Here is a 21,699-nt window from a genome sequence, read left to right on the forward strand (position 1 = left end):
AGATTGAATCACCAAGAATCATCTGGGACACTCCACCGCCTGAAGTACGGAGTATACTCGAGGAAGACTTAGCTGGAACTAAGTTTCCCAGAAGAGTGCTTTCTGTTTGTAATGGTCGCGTAATGTAATGGGCTGGGCCCCTGCTTTTTCACCAAAAACAAATAAAAAATAAAGGCAGCACAAGGAATACATTCCATAAATCTAGAATGCCCAAGTTAGCTAGACAAATCACGTTAAAATTGGAATGATATGCTATTATACTTCACTTTTGTTTAATAGCATGTTATTTTAATAGATGTGAAATATAAAATAATGTTCTAATCATCAATTTATCATTTAAAAATTATAAATTAAAAGCTTTTGTTCTAACGAATTAAATCTCATAGCACATTGGGCATTGTGCTCCACTATTGTTTCATTTGGCATTTGTTATCCAAGTTGTTCCAACTAATGACGAGACTAATGTGAGTATAGCTATTACTGCAAATATAAGAACTTGTTTGAGGGTTGATTTTGATCATAAATATAAAATTTTAATTCATTTTATCTATTATATTTTAAAAATAAAATCTAGCTTAAAACAAAAGAAAAGCTAATAAATTTTAAATTATACTTCCCACCGTCTTAGTTATAGAGAAAAAGTTTTAAAGTGTTACTTAATCCTAACTATGGGGCAAAGATGTGATAGTTAACAAATTTTTCTTATGTTGCACTTATTAATTTGGAACAAATTGTTGGCATGCTTTTAATTCCTAAAAAATATTTTATTGTAATAATTAATTTTACCAAAGGCTAAAATCAAAAGGACACGTTTTTCTACTAATTTAAAGATATCAACTACTACCCTTGTAATAAGAACCAACAACGATTAGCTAGGTCTCGACTTTTAATCAATATGACAATTATATTTTTAAAAAGTTTATTATGAAATAAGTTAAAAACATCGATTCAAACACTTTGCAAATAAGAGAGTTTTAGCTACATATTATAAATTAATGTTAATTGAGCCTCATAATTTACAACTAAAATTTCCATAGTTATAATTTATTCAAGAACTTGATTGTTACAATTAAATTAAAGTTTTAGAACTTAACTGTTATTCTTTTTCCTCAAATAGACAAAGTCTAAATCCTCCAATGAATTTGAGATAGTAGTTTAAGGATGAGTAGTTCAATCAGAGTTAACTTGCAGTCAAACTGGTCTTAATTAAATAAAATAATTTATTTAATATATATGAAATATTGAAATATAACCTTGAAAAGAATTCTTCTTTTTTTGGCAATTCCTTGGTAAATTTTTTTTACTTTTAGTCAAAACCGTATACTTATTTTATTTAGACTTTATTTGCATCATTTTTATTTTATTTTGGATAACTCTTTTTTTAATTTTTTTCTATATTTTTATTCCATCCCCTTAAATAATTTTTAAATTAAAATCCATTACTTCATAAGCAAATAAAATATTTATGCATAAATCACACATAACCTATTAAAACATCATCATTCAAGCACAAATTTGACAAAATATTATTTTTTGAAAAAAAATTATAATAAAAAAATAAAATAAAATTCAATTCGGTTGTCCAAAAATTTTAATTAGACTAGTGAAACGGGCTAAATCCAATTGGGTTTTAATATCATGTCTTCAGTAGCTTACCTATTCCTGAACCCATGTGCCACTAAAGTTGGTGGGGTGTGGATCCCATGGAATGATTGGAATTTAAATTATTTAAGGTGAAATTTGGATTTAATAATACAGCTGACTTTAGGATCGAATTATTTTATCATCGAGACAGCACAGCGCCACATGTCCGGCTCAAATTATTTTCTTGCGCTGGTTTAAAAAAGAGAGGCTATTTTGTTACAGTTCATGTGAATGCTCGGATGGAAATGCTATTGGAAGTTGGTAGACGAAAATGAGAGCTCAGCGTCTCAGTTTTGGGCATATTCTATGACCCTTTTCCTTTCCATGCCTCATTGACTCGTTGGAGCTTCTTCTTCTTCTTCTTCTCAGCTTTGAAGCATAGGAAATGGACGAGACTCGAGTGCAAGTCCCACGAGTGAGACTAGGTAGTCAAGGCTTAGAGGTAAGTTCCCTTCTGTTATCTTTATCCACGATCGTCCATATTGTGTTGTTGTTTTGGTCGAATCGGTTTATTGCTTCGCACATCTTTTCTTTTCTTATTCGCTTCAGTTTAATAAGAGGAAATAGTTCTGTTTCAGTAAGCATTGAGGTCATCAGAGTCTGATAATGTCAAGCAATTACAGAGAATTCCATCTTATCCAAAGATTCTGAATATGATCTTGCTACAAGTAATCTCAACTCAAAAGAGGTTTATGTAGAGGAAACAAATATAAATCCAAAAACACTTGCGCAAGTAGATAGACTAACCGTAAGTTCTGTCAGAGTTTTTGTAATTTTAGTGAAGTTTCTCTTGTCATATAATCCTCTCAGAACACTCAGAACACCATATGGCATTACAGCTATCACAGTGAAAGATAATACACCTATAATCATAAAGTTACCCTGACCAGTAAGTTCATTAATCAACCACCCTTTTGATCACCGGAAAAAAAAAAAAAATTCACTAACTGGTTAACTCCACTATATGGTAAAATTCAAAGGCAATATTATCACATTGCTTCGTCTAAATAGAAAGGGAATCTCTCTCCCTTTAAGTTTGCGTTGGTCTTGGTTGACCAAAGTAATGTGAGAGTAATTTTGCTCGAAAGTTGCAAAAGTCCGTCTCCAACAGTTCCAAACATGGGAACCAAAAGGGGCTTAGTATTCTGCTATATGACCTCTTGTAAAAAGTCAATAACAAATCAAGTGCTTCTTTTTTGTATCATATAATGAAATGCAGGTCTCCAGGCTGGGTTTTGGGTGTGGGGGACTATCAGGAATTTACAATGCCCCTCTCTCACACGAAGCTGGATGTTCTGTTATCAAGGAAGTATTCAACAGGGGTATAACCTTTTTTGATACATCTGATCTTTATGGAGATCGACATGATAACGAAATCATGGTTGGCAAGGTATTGCACATTCTGCCTAACTATTCTTAACATGTTTTCAATCTTAAATGCACTGAATTGATACGAGAGAATATGCCCATATGACTCTCCAAAGAAAATATTTAATTTTGCGAACAGCTTGGGAACATTGATGACCACAAGAACAACATAGGAAGGAAGATTACAGTGCATAATATAATTTTAGAAGTGGCATAGAAATAGAAAACTAGCTTTGAATGTAATTTCAGTTATATCTGAGAATGGTTTACACTGATGTCAATGCAAATTTCTCTTGTCCTATTACTGATGCTTTTTCATCATATAACAGGCTTTAAAAGAACTCCCTCGAGAAAAAGTCCAATTGGCCACTAAATTTGGTATTATTATGTCTGATGGGATGCAATTCAGTGTAAAAGGTACCCCTGAGTATGTAAGGGAGTGCTGTGAAGCTAGTCTTAAGCGACTTGATGTCAGTTATATTGATTTATACTATCAGCATCGAATTGACACTTCTGTGCCAATTGAGGACACTGTGAGTCTTAGATGCATTTCTTCTGTTATGCGTAATACATAACCTTTTCACTATTTCTAAGCTGTGGGTGTTTGTGTGGTACACTGATCTGAACAAGGAAGGTAGGGGAGCTTAAAAAGTTGGTAAATGAAGGAAAGATTAGATATATTGGGTTGTCAGAGGCTAATGCTGATACTATAAGGAGAGCACATGCTGTTCATCCTATCACTGCTTTACAAATGGAGTATTCTTTGTGGTCCCGTGACATTGAAGACGAGATAATTCCACTTTGCAGGTTTTTAGAGTTTAGATTTATTACTTTTATCTTACTTGGTTTCTTATCTGACTCTCATAGGTACTGTTTGAAGTTACAAAATATCTGAATGAAACTAGTTACGGTAAATTGCATTAACCTCCTTCGAAGTTTTATAAACATACATCATAATAATGGATAGGCTGACTGGTAACTGGTAAGGAACTCAACACCTCTTGAGCAAGGTTCAGGGTTCTAATCTTGTGGATTGAAAAAATCACATTGGAAGAGTTGCCCCCTATTTGGACATGACAATGCTCAAATTGATTTGGCAGTAACGAATACCAGATTCGACTTTCGCTTATATGGGACCTCCCTTCTATTAAGATAATCATTAGTCGAGCTAACTCTATATGCACTTTAACTCCTTGAATGCTCCTCCCAATAGCCTTATTCAGTGTGGCATAAATGGTTAAACTAATAAACTGATCTGTTGACTGTTATGGCTATTTAGTTTTAGGTTCCTTTATCTTAATAATTGCACAACTCAGTCATTTAAGATCACAAATTCATAATTCTGTGAGCCTTTTTTCAACATGAAATGACTAACACGAGTTATAAATTCTAGGGATCCCAGAAGGACTAACATGGAATGAGTTGTTTTTTTCAGAGACTAACTCTTTCACTCTTCTGTTATTTTAGGCTAAGACTAAATGGATCTAGAAATTGAGGAATCTAATTATTAGGCTATTCCAGCACCAATCATCAAAAGGCCAAGTTAATACTTATGAAAAGTTAAAATAAGAGGCTACAGAAATATTATATCATCTAGTCAAATCTTTAGTTATCTTGAATTTTTTTAACTTGCAGAGAACTAGGAATTGGAATAGTGGCATATAGCCCTCTTGGTAGAGGCTTTTTTGCAGGGAAAGCAGTGGAGGAAAGTTTACCTAGTCAAAGTTTACTGGTACACTCCCAGTTTTAAATTTGCATGAATTTTCACTTGTAAGACAATACCACAAGTGGGAAATGCCTATAAGAATAACTATAGTTATATACGTGGATTCCTCCAGGGGGTTGGCTTTTGAGATGTGGCATTTTTTTCTTCTTTGTAATAGGCAATTCATCCAAGGTTCAGTGGAGAAAATTTGGAAAAGAACAAGCTCTATTACAAGCGACTTTCTGACTTGGCTTCTAAACATGCATGCACTCCTGCTCAGTTAGCTCTCGCATGGCTTCTTCATCAGGGGAATGATATAATTCCCATCCCAGGTAGTATCACATGCACACTTAATAGAATACATCACTGTTTCCAATAAAGAAAAGAGGTTAATTATTGGTTAGATCTAAACCTCACTTAATCATGAAGTACTCTGTATCTGAATTTCTATGATTAGGTGGTCAACCTGAGTTTTCACCTAAAGAGTAAAGTAGTATTTGAATTTTATACAGTGTCAGAGTATCTAACCAAGCAGTCAATTTAATCCTCTCCAGTTTCCACCACCACTCTGTATGCAAAATATAGTGAGCTCGTGTTATGCCCATGTTTCCTTCTCAAAAGGCATCCACTTGGTGGGGCATATTAAACACATCAATAGAACCAATGATGCTCTTCAATCTATACATTTGGGGGACAATGATCTTTACAGTTATTATTTAGTTGAGGAGGGAGTGTTTGATTTCCACATATTCCTAGATATTTTGACCTCTTTTTCATCAGTTCATCGGCTTATCTGGACGCGGCCTAATGAGAATTTCAGGACGTATAGTACCTATAATAATCCTTATGATAGAGTTTTTTGTAAATCCGAGATGTATCATTTCTGTTGATTAAGTGGTACATGATGAAATATTGCTTTGGTACAACAATAGGGACAACTAAAGTCAAGAACCTTGAGAACAACATCGGAGCTCTGACAGTTAAGCTTACAGATGAAGATGTGAGGGAAATTTCTGATGTGATTCCTGCTCATGAATTTGCTGGCGAACGAGAATATGGCATGTTCTCAAAATATATGTGGAAGTTTGCAACTACCCCTCCAAAGTAACTGCAAGAAGATGAATCGAACCTTTCTTTTCCTTGTACAATCCTAAGAAAATGAATTGTGGCTGTTCTAGTTGATATTTGGTGAAGTTTTTCACTTCTTCAAAGAGAAACCTTGCATGCCTATATGTGTAAACTCATGCGCATGCGCATGTAAACTGGTTGTAATATAACTTATGCCTGAATGATATATATTGCGTGTATAAGCATTTTATATCATTCTTACTTTAAGTGAGTATTGCCCCTCATGCCTGTCGTCTTTAACTGGAAGTTTTCTTCGTTTGGCTGATGACTTATCAGATTTAAACTGAGAGATGAAGTGTTCGGTAGCAATAGTGAGAAAAGAACTTGTCTTTCGTAAGTAGTGGTCTTTATGGAGCCTGCATTATTAGAAATGGCTTTGTAGTCTAATGACAAATGTTTCCTTAGAAGTGGGGGGTCGCAGGAATTTTAGGTCGGTAAAATCTCTACTTCTCTAATTCAACCGAAAGAGAAAAAAAAGGAATAAGGATGCTGTGTCTGAGAATGAGGCTCTCATGAATGGTGGAGCTTGAGCGGAAGCAAGGAGGTTGGCAGTTTTGGAAAATCAGAAATTGTGCACTGAATTGAACACCTATACTTTCAATTCAAAATCTGGAACTAATTTATAATCAGTTTTCCAAATAAAGGTTTCAGAAAGTTAGAGAATAATAATTATATGTAACACATAATTATATTGTAGTGTTACATCTTGATGATCACTTTTAAGTTTTAACCTCTTCAGTTTCCTATGCATGTGAATATCTTAATATAGTTGTGTCGATGTATATATAATATAAAACTCTAATAAAGCAAAACTTTTAAGTTTAAACATTTGGGGACAATGGTCATAAATTGAAGATAAGGCTATTTAAAGGGTAAAGCCTAACATTTGATCAAAGAACAAAAAATTGAACTAGACACTAAATTGGTTGAGGTAGTGGTTCAAAGGTCAATTGTTTGGACTGGAGTTAACTCAGAGTCAAAGCGGTCATATTAAAATAATAAAATACAACAACATTAATAATCATTAATAACAAAATATAAGGAAATATAACAATAGCTTGATTGTAACAATAACAAAATATAATGACATTGAGAATTTGGATCTTTACCATTCATCAATAAATAAAATTAATAATCATTGATACTAAAACTATCATTAAAATTCATTCAAATTTATAGTGAGTAAGATATTAGAAGTTGAATGAGAAAAAAGAGATACCAACAACAACATAATTATTTAAATTGGTTTGTCACCATTTTTTTATTGGTTTTCACTGGTTCACACTAGTTTGACCATTTTGATATTGGTTGAACTATTGATTGGTAAACCAAACCAGTTCATTCGTTTTCCTATTGCACTGACCGGTTCAATCTGATTTTTTGTTCCCTGTGTTTGACAATCTCTCTCATTTGATAAGGACAGGTTTTTTGTTTTTTCTTGTTGTCAGTTGAAGACACTTCAGGTTTAAGAAGTAGGACTAATCTCATGTGCCTTGAAGAAGAAAGGGCAGATTGGTTTGCTTCGAAGACTATTTTGAAGATATATACTGCTTGAAGGCACACCAACAATGAATTTGGACCTCCATGAGGAAGAAAGCAAGAAAGAGATGAAGCAGTTCAAAACAAGAATTTTTAATCACCTTTTGATGTGACAATCAAATTCTGAAGACCTGAAATCTCCATTGATTATAATTTGAAATTTTGAAGCTTTGAATTGAAATAATCTTTAACATGGTATCAATCATCAAGGTCTGTATAATTTAACGTCTAGAATTCCATCTCATCACATCCCTTCAGTTAAATAAATTTAATACTAAATTATGTAATTCTTTTTAAATTCTGTTGTGTGTGTATATATAGTCACGAGTTTCCTTTAAAATAAAAATTAAATTATATCTTATTTTAGCGGCAAATATTTTGAATAATACACTCTGGATTTATCCCTTTTTTCAGATATTTTAGTCAAAATTCCAAATATGATTACAACATATATTTTCAAAATTAAAAAAAGAGCATGTAATCCAAGCATAAACCTTTTTTTGGGAAAAAAAAAAAGTGCAGTCTATTGGGAATTCAAATTTCAAGAATATAGTATGGTGACCAGGCTCTAAAAGAATTGTTTGTGGGGATCTCGCAGTTGATGAAAGACATTTATCTTGTTTACACAAAATAATGATTTATTGTGAAATACTGAAATGTATCTTTCAAGCTATGCCTAACTTTCTTCCTTTGGGCTAATATGCCTACCCTTTTTTGCCCCCCTCAAATGCGTAAGAATGGTGACAGGCGCACAATCAGGAGAAGGGAGCGTCAAGCAGGCCGGGGACTTTGTTCTTTTCAACTTCTCAAATTGCAATTTAGACGTATAAACTCACGAATTTACGTTTTAAGAAAAATTTGGGCCAGACTGTAAGAAGATACACCAATTGAATTAAGAATTTAGAAATCTTGATCCAATAAGATATAAGGAGGATGTTGTTTGTTCACGATTCTATGGTTCGAGCCACGTTTTATCATAGGAAGCAATAAAATAGCTTGGGTGTGTCAATCGTGAAAGATTGAAACTTTAAAGAGTTACTTTGGTGGGGAAGAAGAACTCAGAAAAGGTAAAGGATAAAAAAATAGAGTTCAGGGATTGTTTGACCATAACCATGATATACTCGATCACACATGAAGACTATTTTATTAAACTCACAGGGGGCTCCTTCTACTTCACTTGTACTATTAGGCATTCCATGTGATGTGAGCATTCATTTTAAACTTTAAAATTAAAATCTCTTGCCCTTCTTTTAAATACCAACCGGTTTCCAAAACTCCCATTAGGCCCCAACTTATTTGGATTAATTGCGCTAATAGACCATTAATAAAAACTATGCCACTCATCTTCTCATTGACATTGGATAAAAAAAGGAAGACCATTTGAATAAAATTCAACTGTAGAGGTTCGATGTATCCAATTCTTGGACATTCCTTTCCGTAAAAGATGGTTTAGGCCGAATGCATTTTTTGCGCAGAACAATTAAAGCAGTTTCGTTTTAAAGTAAAATTAAAGTACAACTAGCATCCACAAAATTTTTGCAAATACATTCAACATCTTAAAATATTTTGTGATACCTTCAGCACTTTAAAATAATTTTTCAAATGCACCCAGCACCTTAAAATGTTTTTTAATACTTCCAACACCCTAAAATATTTTCTTTTTTAAAGTTTGTCCAACATTTTAAAATATTTTTTGGTACCTGCAACACCAAGATCAAAAAATATTTTATGATGCTAAATGCACCTAAAAAATATTTCAAATACTGGATACACTACAAAATAGTTTAAGGTGCTTTATACTCAAGAAAATACTTTAAGGAACTAAATACACCTCAACCCTTTAAAGTAAGATTTGGTTGATGACTTAATGTAACGGTAGATAAGCTACATCAATTTATTCTTAGTAAAACAAAATATACATATTGAACTGCGAGTTGACATCGATGTTAAAAAGTATGGAGGGAAACCTTTCACCAAATATGATCGAATTTCAGGCAAATTAGATTATACATTTTCAAAACAAAAAGAATATACATACAAGGCATAAATTATACAATTATACAAATAATAAAAGCATCGTCCTTCTTTTTGTTTTTGCCAGCACTTAAAAACATCGTCGTACTCCAATTATCGTGGTAAATATAAATAAAATGCCTCCACTTATCTAGAGGCTAGTGGACCGCCTGAGGACGCTCCAAAGTCTGCAGCCATAGGAGAACCACGTTGCCAGTTTTGGCCATGTGGGGGCATGCGGATTCCAATTTTCCGGGGCAACAGCACCGTCCAACAAGGCAGAAAAAACATGGCATGAGAAATTTATACTGTCAAATTAGCTTCGCTTATAGAATTTAAACTGAAGAAAAGAGGAGATTTTAAGAGTTGGATAATATTTTTAAAATGAAAAAGAATATATCATATCTTCGCTCCTTATAATTTCGTTCAACTCTCAATTTGAACCCTGTCCAATTTTATGTGCAATCAATGCACGGGTCAGAACCATAGTGTCTCATGAAGAGTACCAAATGTAAGTGAGATACATTTAAAACCGAAGGGGAAAAAACTGTAGTACCACTTACTCCAAGGAGAGAATATTAATAATTCATGCATTATAAATCATAAATGAATTAAGAAAATATGAATCTTTCAATTAAGGATCATACCTCCAATTATCTAGAAGCTTATGGAACACCCTAGTCTCCACCAAACTCAGGTAACTCAAAAGTCCTCAAAGCTCCAACTTGGTCTGCAACCATTATAAACCACAGATTCACCGAGCGGCACCTTCTGGTCCATAAGAGAGCCACGTCTCTTGCTTTTGCCATGTGTGGACAAGCGCACCCACGTGAACCAATTAACTTTAGGACCCCAATTCCTCATGACGTGGAACCAAAATATCCACCACAATACTTGCGTCTTCTTTTCTATATAAGCACGCTCACTTCCTCCTTCAATTACAATAGGTTGATAACAAGAAACTAGCCATACAGTTAGTGCAAAGATATTCAACTGCAAAATTTTCATTCACATTCCAGTAAGCAATGGCTGCCTCATATGCTATTCAATCTCTCTTGGCGAGCCCTGTGACTCGCCTTTCAAACAGGTCCAGCGTGAACCAGCTTGGCGTTCCAGCAGCATACATGCCAACCCTGCGCAGGAATGTCAGTCTCAGAGTTAGATCTATGGCTGAGGTAATTGCTTTGCATCTATTCTTATATCCTTATGAACATGAACACACACTGGTGTGATGCAAGATCTAGCATTGACAAGGAGAATCTAATGGGATAATATTCTAGCTGAAGTGATTAACCAAGCACATGTCTTGTGAAAATGGGTCACATCATTTTGACTGTTTCTGTTAATTGCAGGAAGAGACGAAAGGGGAGAAAAGAAGCCCTGCTACATCAGGGAAGTCGGAGCCCCAGCCATTTTCTTCTCCCTCACCCAAGAAAGTAAGCCACCAAGCCCTGTGTAAATAAGTTTACTCTTTAATCCTTGAGAAACTTTTTTGGTCCCGGTTACTTTACTATCCTTGTCGAAGAAGGGCGAAAAGAATGAACTTAAATATTCGGGAAAATATATTTTAACCCCAAATCTTCCTTAGGGTTCAGCAAACCATATGCATGTTGGTTCTAGAAATTCATGGAAATCGCTCATGAATTTTTTTATATTACGAAGTACGCATGCGTAAGACGACAAATTTGGATATAGTCATATAGATATTTTTTTTTCGAGTGAATCATTATATAGATATTAACGGAAAAGATACAAGATGAAACTGGCGGATGCACATGAAATTTATTACTTCCTTAATGAGTGTCACTGGTACTTTATAATTAAGTTCTGATATAAGAAGATTGAAGTTAACTCATCACCGTGAATGGAAGCAGGTGAGCACAAAATTCTCAGACGTTTTGGCATTCAGTGGACCAGCACCGGAGAGGATCAACGGGAGATTGGCGATGATAGGGTTTGTGGCGGCAATGGCGGTGGAGGTAGCGAAAGGGCAAGACGTGTTCGCGCAGATCGCCGACGGAGGAATCCCGTGGTTCTTGGGGACAAGCATCATCTTATCGCTTGCATCGCTGATTCCATTGTTCAAAGGAGTGAGCGTAGAATCAAAGTCTCAATCATTCATGTCTTCTGATGCAGAGCTCTGGAACGGCAGATTCGCGATGCTGGGATTAGTCGCACTAGCTCTCACTGAATTTGTCAAAGGAGGAACCCTAGTGTGATTTTAGTTTACTTGCTTTGTAACTATAACAATTATTACAATTAATGTTTTTTTTTCCCGCCAAGTATCTATTAAATGAAATGTTGAAGATGTGAGAATCTTCTTTGACCATACCCTTTGCATATTTGCTCGACAAAAATGAAGGAAAAAATTGCTGTTTGTAAAGTATACTTAGTCATGCTTTTGAACTGGTTAAATTAAATATGTACAATTTTTACTCAATTAATATACGTGGGGGGAAAATGTAAGAATTTCAGTTGAACAATGTTTTCTTTAATGAAACTATTTGTTCAGATCAATAATCTGGCGAAACATGTCACCTCAATAAGTTTAATCTGATATGTTTTTTTATTTGTTATTTTTTTTAAAAAAATCAAATGCCCATCCTTCCCTGTTTCTCTCTTTTCGACCGTAAGCTTTCTCTTCGTCTCTTTTCTCGAGCTCTCTCTCTCACTTTTTCTTCTTTACTGTGTTTTTCTGCTCCTCTTCTTTCATTTTCACTCATCTTGCCTCCCTTCCCTACGTCTACGTCTCCGAGAAATTCTTACATGCTTCAAGAGCACCACATCATTTATGCTGCGACAAATCAGAATTTACCACATCAATAAATTTAATCCGACGTGGAAGCTTATCTGTTATTTTTTCAACCTCTCTCTCCTCCGCCACTTTTTTCTCTTCATTTTTTTAGAAATCCTCTCTCCTTGTTAATCTCTTTCCCTCCTCAAACTGCATCCCTACTGACCAAATGCAGAGTGGCGTCCTTTCCTCCTTTTGCCCAACAGAAAATAAAAATACCAAACAACGCATAAACTTCAGGCTATAGATTTAGGTTGAAGAAGATCAATTCTTCCCTCATGTTTAGCTCTGAAATGGGAACCAACGAGATTTAAGAACATGAAAGAGAGGAAAAGATGTTAAAAGTTGAAAGAGGAAGACATTGATGTACAAGAATGAGCGAATGAAGGAAGGGTCGGAATCTGCCAAGTGAAGAGAAGCATACTCCAGGGAGTCAATGACGGCGGGGATCGGAGGAGGTAGGGCTGGGGGAAATGACGGTGGGAGGAGTTGGAGGGCGAAGACGTAGAGGTAGGGAAGGGAGGCAAGATGAGAGAGGATGAAGGAAGAGGAGCAGAAAAACAATTTGTTCAGAGCAATAATCTTTGTAAATACCAGAGCGCGTTCCAGAAATTACCCACTAAAGAAAAATTTTAATAGTTTTCAGTTTACCAACCATGATCGAAATGGCGACGGTGAGCAGTCGACTTTTTTCAAAGCATCAATATGCAATTAAAGGTTATTTAATAACTATGAAATCAATATTTATGACAGATAAATAATGATAAAAAAAAAATATTATAACATGATGTCATATTCTTTTGGTGTATGAGCCTGCCTAGTTGTTTTATTGCACAAAATTTGCTGGTACGAAATGGACCTGGCTTCTCTCCACTGACGAGGTCCCTCCGCTGCCCTCTACCCAAAACACTACCGTTTTGGACGCAAAATGAGGGGAGCTGATTGCTTTTTTTTTTTTTTTTTTTGTATTTTGAAGTTTTTTTTAGTAGCTCCCTTTTTTTTGTATTTTTGTTTTTTTAAAGCCAGGTCACTAAAAGAATATTTTATAATACTGAATGCAACAAAAAATTATTTTAGGATATTTGATGCTTATGAAAAAAATATTTTAAGATGCTAAATGTATCAAAAAATATTTTAGAGTATTAAGTGTACCACAAATTATTATGAAACATTAGGTGCTACCAAAAAAATATTTTAGATGCTGCTAAAAAAAAACTTCAAAATACAAAAAAAAAAAAAAAAAAGGCAATCAGCTCCCATCATTTTGCACCCAAAACGGCAGTGTTTTGGGTAGAGGAGGGACGTTGTCAGCAGAGAGAAGCAGGTCCGAAATATGTTACTAGTCAGAAATTAAAGATAGCTGTTGTACCAAAAAAAAAATTTAAAGGAAAGTGAGCAAATCATTACCGAAGAAGTAAAACCACTGAAAAAGATAAATAGTTCATTTTGATGCTTTAAATCTGTTTTTATTGAAGAAAATTACAAAATTAAAAATTTGACCAAAAGCAAAATAGAAGACAATACATTGATCAAATTCTTTATAATTATTATATCAAGTTTCCAAATCACATTATATTTTTCACATAAATTTAGGATTAAAACATATAAAAATAAGGCACATAACAAATTGTGCTTAAAGAACTTAACCTACGTTTTTTCTAAAAAAAAAAAATTTATTACCTAAAAAAGAATTTAAAAAAATTGCAGAACCCTTTCCAACAAAACACTCGTGCACGCATAAGGATCCATGATGGCCCGATTTTGCATTTTATGATATTTCTCCTTTTACCACCCAGAAGGGGAGGAAACGCTATTCTACTTCCATGGCCTCTTTGTGAATACATTTTTTTTTCCTGGAGAGGGAAGGGGCCTTTGTGGCAATTTTATTTCTTATTCCTCCGAGGGTGGGGATTTTTGTACCATTACTTCTTAATTATTCTGGCCTCCCCAACCCCAACCGGAAAAAAAAAAAAAAATTTAACGTCTTTCTAAAGCGCAGGACGACCACATTCCTGAAATTATGCAATTTGAAAAATGTGCCACGTTGGATACGACTGCAACGTAAGCATCACCATCACTTATTGATCACATGAATATATCGTGTCTAATAAAATGAAAGAACCTCTACACTCACAAATTTATGAACAGAAAAGAATGAGAACATCACCCTCACGATTTCCCAACTACTTGTTATGTACAGATAGATAATCCACAAGAAAAACTAACTCGTGATATTATGGCGAGCTGGCTATGGATCAGGCTGGTATGCTGGCCTCTCAACATCCCCGTTTGGAAGTGTGCTTACCTCCACTCCATTCTCATGTTCCTGAAACAAGTCAATTTTGCCATTTCAGCTCAATGATCACATCTGGCTATGAACTCAACTCTGATCAGTCGCGTCGTTCATGAGATGATCGCGATTTTAATGTCTAGCATGTTTTTGCTATATCTCTAGATCAAGTCTAGACGTTGCATCTATAAGTCTAGATGTTGCATTTTGTAAAATAAAAACATATATGATTTCAACCAAAAACAAAAAACAAATGACTTGTCAAAGCGTTCAAATAATCCATCCTAACTGTCCATTTGATTATCAAATCTCTACTCTATTCATAAAATCTAATTGATTATCACACCGTTGGATAGGTTGCATTAGACATTCAGGTTCCTAGATAAACTGAGAGCAACGTGGACCACGACCCTCGGAAATATTGAACCCAGTGCATGGGAAGAAAGAGTGAGGAGTGAAAACCAATCAAGTGGGTCTCATCTACTCCCCATCCCCACCATATGCCATATTTAGGAATCATGATCCTCTACAGTAATGTGATATGCATGCAAAAGACAAGATAATATAGAAGAGAGGAGGTGCGTATAGAGTCTGCTTATTCTCTTTTTCATCCATCCTAATTTTTTCTCGATTTCCCTCTAAAAGCACGGAACTCTTACTAATTTCCCTTTTATACGCCACACAGGTATAGTTACAAAAAGAATGCTTTGAGAGATAATATATCAATAACCAGATCAAATGCTGAAGCCATGTGAACATTCTAAAGAGAGAAGCCATTCTTTCACTAGACATGTGTATCTAATAGAAATTTGGATACGTACTTCTGCAGGAAGATCAACTGGAAACAAATTGATGGCTGCTGCGTTGAATGTGAATCCACTGAAGACACAATTAATTGCTCAAATCAGTTACACGTACATAAAAGGTAAAAAAATAATAATAAAAATTAAACAGATGGGTAGGAAGGAAATGGAAAAACTTATAATCAGGAACATAGTCTCTTTGTGAGTATCTATATCCCTCATCGGAGGATCAGTGAACCCCTCACGAAGATTGATCATAGAAGCAGAAAGAAGTTAGGTTCCCATGCAAGCGTATAAATCCAATTACACCAACTTTCAAACTACAGGAGAAGTAAATAAATTCAAAATATCTCAAGAATATGCAGATAAGAAGTGGAACAAATCATACCATCGGGATAAGACTAGCTGCCAAACGTATGGCATAAAAAATTCCTCCGGATGACTCTCTTGTTCATATGTGAAGCGCAGCTGAGTAAACATCTGTCAAACACATACGACATGCTTCATGTAAACCGAGGAAGCAATGCTCCTTGTGATAATTCTCATTACATGTAAGCACAAATTAGACAAATCTTTTTCATTGTACCTTCATCCCCTCGCCACGCCAAGATCGACAATTGACAATTATCACCTGAAGCACTTCGTTGACTGACCAGTCACCATCCCCTCTTTGAGCATCCATACGACTATTGAAAAAATCTAACACCTGTAATTTTCATGTTGATTACATTATTCAAACACTGAAACCGTGGTGTATTATGCAAAGAGAAGTACCACGAACGCAACAGAAGAGAAGTGAATCTTTCTCCAGCAAGAGTTCCAAGCTTTAAAAAAGGAGGTAGGTACGATGAAGATTCAATAAAATATATGAAACATACAGTATAAATGTTATCAAGCAGCTCATTGAAGCGTGGATGATTCTTAAATGGCTGAAAAACTTCCTGCCTGTGCATTATTGCATATACTACCTGCCCCATTCAAATATGAAAAAAGCATCTACATGTAAATATAAAGGAACCAAATCAAAATAGATGGGATAAAATCAACAATCAATCAAATCATACCTCAGGGTTCCGAGGCAGGGCATAACTCAGGATAGCATTTATAATTTCAAGTACAAGCCTCAAGAAGTCAGTATAAATTTGCAATTCAGTTGACTGCATTGAAAGAAATACGATTTAGCAAAAGGGATATTAAGTTTATAATAATTAGAACCACAAAAAGCACAAAGACCAAAGCTTATACCACATCCTCTCTGAGGCCATTTCCTTCAACCGAGTTGCCATTTCCAATATGAAGTTTATTATGTCTGAGATCTGCTAATTTGTTGTACCTAATGAGAAGGCAATGATATGATCACAGTTATGCCGGAAAAAAATAGAAGGTACTCACAAATATATAGATATAAACATGGAGATAGTAAAGGACAAGAAATAGAAGTGACGTACTTGCGTGATAGCATATCAAAAAGTCCAACTAGTCTCTGTGATGCATATGCACTCAGACGGTGAACATGAGGCGCCATGTTTGCCAAAGTTGCTAAACACGTTGTATGTAGATACACATCCTAATCATAATAAAAAAGATAATTTTAAAAAAGTACCAACAACTTTTCCAGGACTAAAAGCATCAATACACACCGATTGGTATATTATGCAAATAATTACTATTTTCTACAATATGACCATCTAATTGCCATCCACTAATGAAATTAATTGGCAGGGGAATGCATATTCAAAACTAAACCATATATTTCATAGAGATTTTATTGTTTTGCCTGTACCACTGGGGTAAGAGGAGAAAGCAGGGCAAAAAAATATTTTTACAGTCAAATACACACAAAATAGGAAACTGTTTTTTCTTGAGCATGAATGTAATGACTATACAATTAGCAACATGATTCAGGTCAGCGGAAGAAATAAAATTGAAATGCTATGCAGAAATTTCCATTATAATTCTCCAGCACTCATTCTTCCCATCCCCCTTTTTGTCGGTTTTTCATCTTTCCCAGCCCAAGATCTGATATAAATATAATGCATCTACCTTTTCCCCATCCTTTACAAATCAAACAGGATCGTCATTGGAAACCGTATTTGGATACCTCTAACTCGAGACGCTGTTGTTCTTTATCAATATTGCTAACATATGACATGTGAAGTGTTAAGTTTATGAAGATAAGTGAAGGTCAAAACAACGTGAGGTGCAGTTTAGCATTAGAAGCCAATGCAATTATGAGCTTTTTGAAGAATACCTCTAGTTGAAAATTGAGTCGGTTCAGAACAAAAAAGTTTCACAACGCTAAAATCTATCACAATCAATGGCATTAAAACTTCAAAATTATATCTGGCTAGGAGAAACTCCAAAATTGTATAGTCAAAAAATGCTAAATAATCATAAGATCAGTATACACAACCCATATGGTTTGAATTATATAAACAATCAGCAAGAAGAGTCATTTTGAATAAACAAGAGCGAGTAAATTAAAAGCTTGACTAGGTTTATGACTCATACCCGTAATTTAGACAAATTATATTGTACAGTTCTGATAAGAATTATAACCATGAGAGAACCAAGAGATGTCTGATGGAGGAGACGTTCTTTATACCAGGGAACACCAGGCAATATCTGTTCGGGCATAAGCCACATTAGCATAAGCCTTGAAATTTTAGGATTAAGCCCAATAACACAACACAGAATTTTCTTACCAGTTTATGAATGCTTGCATTGAAAGAAGAATCCTGACTGAGTATGAGAAGTATGATCAGCAACATGTAAATTTGATTGGCTGTCTTATGTGACGCATTGTATAACGCTTCAAGAATGGGCATCAACTGTTGGTTTCAGAAACAGGCAGTTACTGATATGATAGTAAAGACATCCATGTTTCTGAAGTTAAAGAGCATAAACCAAACTTCCTCTGAAAATTCTTCCACTGACTTCCACACGAATTATATTGATTCCAAATTTTTTCTTCGTATAGAGTTAAGTTACGACATCATACCAATGTATCTAGATCAGTCCGCACCAGGACATATTCTAGGAATGCAGAATTCCCCTGCAACAATGAATAAAGCAAAAGTACCGCAGTCTCATCAGCCAAGCACCTGCGCAGAAGTAACCAGTTATAAAAATACTGTAAGAAGGGCGTAGAAGTCAGCAGAAGAATTTCAATACATATTTTGGAGTATAATTCAGTAAAAACAATAGGAAAGCAAGATCCAGATGTAGTAGTCAATTGGTTCAAGATGCACACTAGTAGTCAACTACTTACGTGCCAAGGGTATCAAATAATGACGCAAAAGGCAACTTTACATGTGGACCACTGCTAGCATTACCCTCAACATCTACACGATCCACTGCAGACAGAGCATTGATCAAAATTGCTAGTATTCACAATCAACCAAAAGAATATAAATAGAAATAGAAGATATATTACATTCAAAATCAGTTGCATGTTCTAAGGCCTTGCAGTAAGGGTTGTCAGAAAAATAAGTTACTTCTTTCTGTAACGTATCTGACACAGCAGTTTTGTCATTCTCATTGGCACCATAGTCCTTGCTCGCAACACATTTGTGATAATGAATGAGAACAAGAAGCACATGGAGACTGCTATCTGCTAAAGGACTTCTCGGTTCCCCACTGCTTGAACTGATCAAATAACTGAATGGCAATAAAACAAAATTTGCTGCAGGGGAAAGAAAAAATGAAATGACAAAAGACTAAATTACTCTCCATATTTTAAATTAGAATCTTGCAGAAGTAAGATAATTAATGTTATTTAGTCATCATACCAGCTGCAGAACCAACTCTCTGTAAAACGCCCCTCTCACTTCCTTCATTAAAGATGGAATAAGATGCTCTATTAAAAGGGATATTGGGGCGGGTTATATAATTCAGAAGCAGTCTGTGAACAAAAGAACTAACTAGAGAGGTGTCCTGCAAAAATAACAGTACGTCAAGAGCAAATTTGCTATCTGCAAACATGAAGTAATTCATCAAACCAAGTTTCATGCTGCAATTTCATCCACTCACCTGAGCCATTGCTGCATCAAGAAACGGGTTCACATCATTTGGTCTGGGAGATGGCCCACACAGAAGCTGAGTTGACATTGCAATAAGCATGAAATTAAGCAGCTCCAGGTGCAAGAGATATGTGTTGGGACTAGAGTAGAAAAAGGTCACATTAGGAAACGTAATACGTTCAGAGACCCAAAACACATTTAACAGCTCCAACTATTAATTACCTCACGTCTACTGATGTTATAAAGGTAAGCACGTTCCGCATGACAAGATTTTCAATGGTTTGATCTGCATTAAGATGAAAGTATATGTGTGCGCGTGGGTATGCATGCATACATACATACATACATACATATACATATATATATATATATATATATATAAAAAGAATGCCAGAAACATATACATTGGAGAGACAGAAAATTTTCATAAAAAAGCCATTCCAAAAAAGAAAGAGCAAAGACAAAGAATAAAGATCCATTTTAAATTACCTGCCAAAAATCCTAAACATATCACAATAGACTTGAGGAAAGGAATTTATAATCTAAACCCTCTTTTTTTTTGGGGCAAATTAGGTGTCAGAAAATTTCAATCTTGACAGTAATCTGACATTCATACAAGCAATAAATCTCATACCAAGTTCCATGTTAAAATTGATTTTCATTTTCCAAATCTTAATTTGATTAAAGAATATAACTCAAAGTGGAAGGCCCACAGCCAGATCACTGAAGTTAACTGTGTCCCAATATATTATTTAACCCAAAACAGTAAGAGCAGAGAAAATCAAGCATTCTAAAGTATTAGCATAATATAAAGTTGCACTGACACAACACTGAACGATACATACCTCCCAAAATACCCTTTGGTATTGATTCATTTTCATCTAGCAATAGATGTAACTCCAGATCATCACCTTGGACATTTTCAATCAAATGCTTCAAAAATATTGAAGTAATGTACACGGCATTAACAGCCTTTTCATAAACCACTGGTGGTACACCAGATGATGACATGGATTCCTGCAAGTAGCATGCTAGATGGAACAAAATTTTTGAAAGATGCTTGGTGCGATGATTGTTTTTTGCTGCAAGAAAGATGCAAGGAAACAAGCGATAGTCAAATATTACAACAATGGAGTGAACAGGAACAAGTCTATTTGGCTACAAGTGATCTGAAATAATGTTTATTATATGAGAAAAAAGGTGCTCTCTTTAAGACCATAATAAGCATTTCACCCAAAATTTTTGGGGTCTAAAATTGAATGAGCACTTCGATCCAGCACGTTAGGGACAGAAAAGCTGAAAGTTCTAATCCAATGGATTGATTCGTTAGTGTAGTCAATTTTTTGAACTCAAAAATTCAATGGAGAAATCACAAAAGTATGCTAAACTCCATGATATAATCATTTTTAGATAAAAATGCATTCTCTGATGTATACACTCCTACTAATTCTATTAGACCATGATTCTTAAATAACGGAATTAGCCACGAATTGAGAACTATAGCACGCAATTGAAGCTTCCCCTTAAAACCATTATTTTCCTAGTTAATGATTATGAGTAGTAATTGTAATATCACTCACCCAGCAGCTCGCACGCTTGGTGAACACGGTCGGTGGGCCATCGAAGATCGAAAGGAAGCTCGAGCAATTTCTGCCAGAACTCGGAGGAAAGCGGGAAAGACTCGCCACCGACGAAGGTTCCGATGAGATACTCCGCCGTGTCCTGTGAGAATGCACCGCTCTTCCGCGGAGTTGAAGGCACCGACCCCATATGTTGAATGGGTTTGACGTGCTTGACTCGGTTCCTCAGTAGTTTGTTGGGTCGTCGACTCTGATCTAAGCTATTCAGTGAGCGATCCTCCTTGTGCTGCTGGCAGATTCACGTAAACGACATTGTACAAACTGACACAGAGATCAAGAGGACTCGATCCCGAGAAGAAATGAGAGATAGGAATTGAAAATCTGAGAAGTTCGTGAAGCACACGAGGAGGAACAGAGAGAGAGAGAGATAAAAGGAAGAGGAGCTTCAGAACGAAGGTTTTTGGAGGACTTTTGAGAGAGAGAAACGAAAGACTCGTTTGCTTGGGCGTTTTCTGTTTGGATGAAATACGTCATTCTCTTGCCCAATAGACCATATTGCCCTTCCAATGGACTGAAATTCAAGGGAGGCCCCTATTATGAATAAGCACTGCTGCGGTGATAAATGTAAAAAGGAGTTTCTGTTCGTGCTGAAGGGAAACACCACTCCATTTTACCGTTTAAAATTTACTATTTGTTGTCTAAATTTTCTCTATTAATTAAAATTATTAAAAGAGTTTTCATCATATAATTTTCAATACAAAAGTTTATTTAACAAAAATCACATATATTTTTTATAAATAACTAATTATTTTA

The 21,699-nt window shown here is 35.2% G+C and overlaps 3 protein-coding genes across 4 annotated transcripts; 2 read left to right on the forward strand and 1 right to left on the reverse strand.

Moving 5' to 3' along the window:
• Nucleotides 1-1,877: 1,877 nt before the first annotated feature.
• Nucleotides 1,878-6,069, forward strand: LOC114745073 (perakine reductase-like). Its single transcript, XM_028933209.1, has 7 exons — nt 1,878-2,086; nt 2,864-3,034; nt 3,342-3,545; nt 3,647-3,819; nt 4,648-4,744; nt 4,896-5,049; nt 5,650-6,069. The coding sequence occupies exons 1-7, from the start codon at nt 2,030-2,032 to the stop codon at nt 5,823-5,825; spliced, it is 1,032 nt and encodes a 343-aa protein (XP_028789042.1). The 5' UTR covers nt 1,878-2,029; the 3' UTR covers nt 5,826-6,069.
• A 4,255-nt stretch (nt 6,070-10,324) lies between these two features.
• Nucleotides 10,325-11,776, forward strand: LOC114745075 (early light-induced protein, chloroplastic). Of its 2 annotated transcripts, none has more exons than XM_028933212.1 (3): nt 10,325-10,572; nt 10,750-10,833; nt 11,269-11,776. In XM_028933212.1, the coding sequence occupies exons 1-3, from the start codon at nt 10,423-10,425 to the stop codon at nt 11,614-11,616; spliced, it is 582 nt and encodes a 193-aa protein (XP_028789045.1). In that variant the 5' UTR covers nt 10,325-10,422; the 3' UTR covers nt 11,617-11,776. The 2 variants fall into 2 exon arrangements, with proteins under 2 accessions (XP_028789045.1, XP_028789046.1); XM_028933213.1 differs by having other exon boundaries at nt 10,326-10,572; nt 11,272-11,776.
• Nucleotides 11,777-14,212: 2,436 nt separating this feature from the next.
• LOC114745070 (dymeclin-like) lies at nt 14,213-21,359 on the reverse strand. Its single transcript, XM_028933207.1, has 18 exons — nt 20,887-21,359; nt 20,152-20,388; nt 19,529-19,592; nt 19,317-19,446; nt 19,076-19,220; nt 18,721-18,969; nt 18,556-18,640; nt 18,286-18,388; nt 17,990-18,115; nt 17,796-17,909; nt 16,733-16,851; nt 16,530-16,617; nt 16,349-16,441; nt 16,163-16,252; nt 15,871-15,990; nt 15,673-15,764; nt 15,303-15,360; nt 14,213-14,517 (listed from the first exon to the last, which is right to left on the reverse strand). Exons 1-18 carry the CDS (start codon nt 21,074-21,076, stop codon nt 14,440-14,442), a joined length of 2,181 nt encoding a protein of 726 aa, XP_028789040.1. The 5' UTR covers nt 21,077-21,359; the 3' UTR covers nt 14,213-14,439.
• Between the last annotated feature and the right edge of the window lie 340 nt (nt 21,360-21,699).

This window comes from Neltuma alba, unplaced genomic scaffold, assembly GCF_004799145.2.
Source record: "Neltuma alba isolate B1F8T4 unplaced genomic scaffold, ASM479914v2 tig00004520_pilon, whole genome shotgun sequence".
NCBI lineage: Eukaryota > Viridiplantae > Streptophyta > Magnoliopsida > Fabales > Fabaceae > Neltuma > Neltuma alba.

Coding starts and splice junctions, on each gene's coding strand:
- LOC114745073 (XM_028933209.1), top strand. CDS start 2,030: ATGGACGAGACTCGAGTGCAAGTCCCACGAGTGAGACTAGGTAGTCAA. Junction 3,546..3,646: donor CTGTGCCAATTGAGGACACT/GTGAGTCTTAGA, acceptor TGAACAAGGAAG/GTAGGGGAGCTTAAAAAGTT. Junction 5,050..5,649: donor TGATATAATTCCCATCCCAG/GTAGTATCACAT, acceptor GTACAACAATAG/GGACAACTAAAGTCAAGAAC.
- LOC114745075 (XM_028933212.1), top strand. CDS start 10,423: ATGGCTGCCTCATATGCTATTCAATCTCTCTTGGCGAGCCCTGTGACT. Junction 10,573..10,749: donor GAGTTAGATCTATGGCTGAG/GTAATTGCTTTG, acceptor TGTTAATTGCAG/GAAGAGACGAAAGGGGAGAA. Junction 10,834..11,268: donor CTTCTCCCTCACCCAAGAAA/GTAAGCCACCAA, acceptor CGTGAATGGAAG/CAGGTGAGCACAAAATTCTC.
- LOC114745070 (XM_028933207.1), bottom strand. CDS start 21,076: ATGGGGTCGGTGCCTTCAACTCCGCGGAAGAGCGGTGCATTCTCACAG. Junction 18,970..19,075: donor GAGAGTTGGTTCTGCAGCTG/GTATGATGACTA, acceptor TTTCCCCTGCAG/CAAATTTTGTTTTATTGCCA. Junction 18,641..18,720: donor ACATGCAACTGATTTTGAAT/GTAATATATCTT, acceptor CTCTGTCTGCAG/TGGATCGTGTAGATGTTGAG.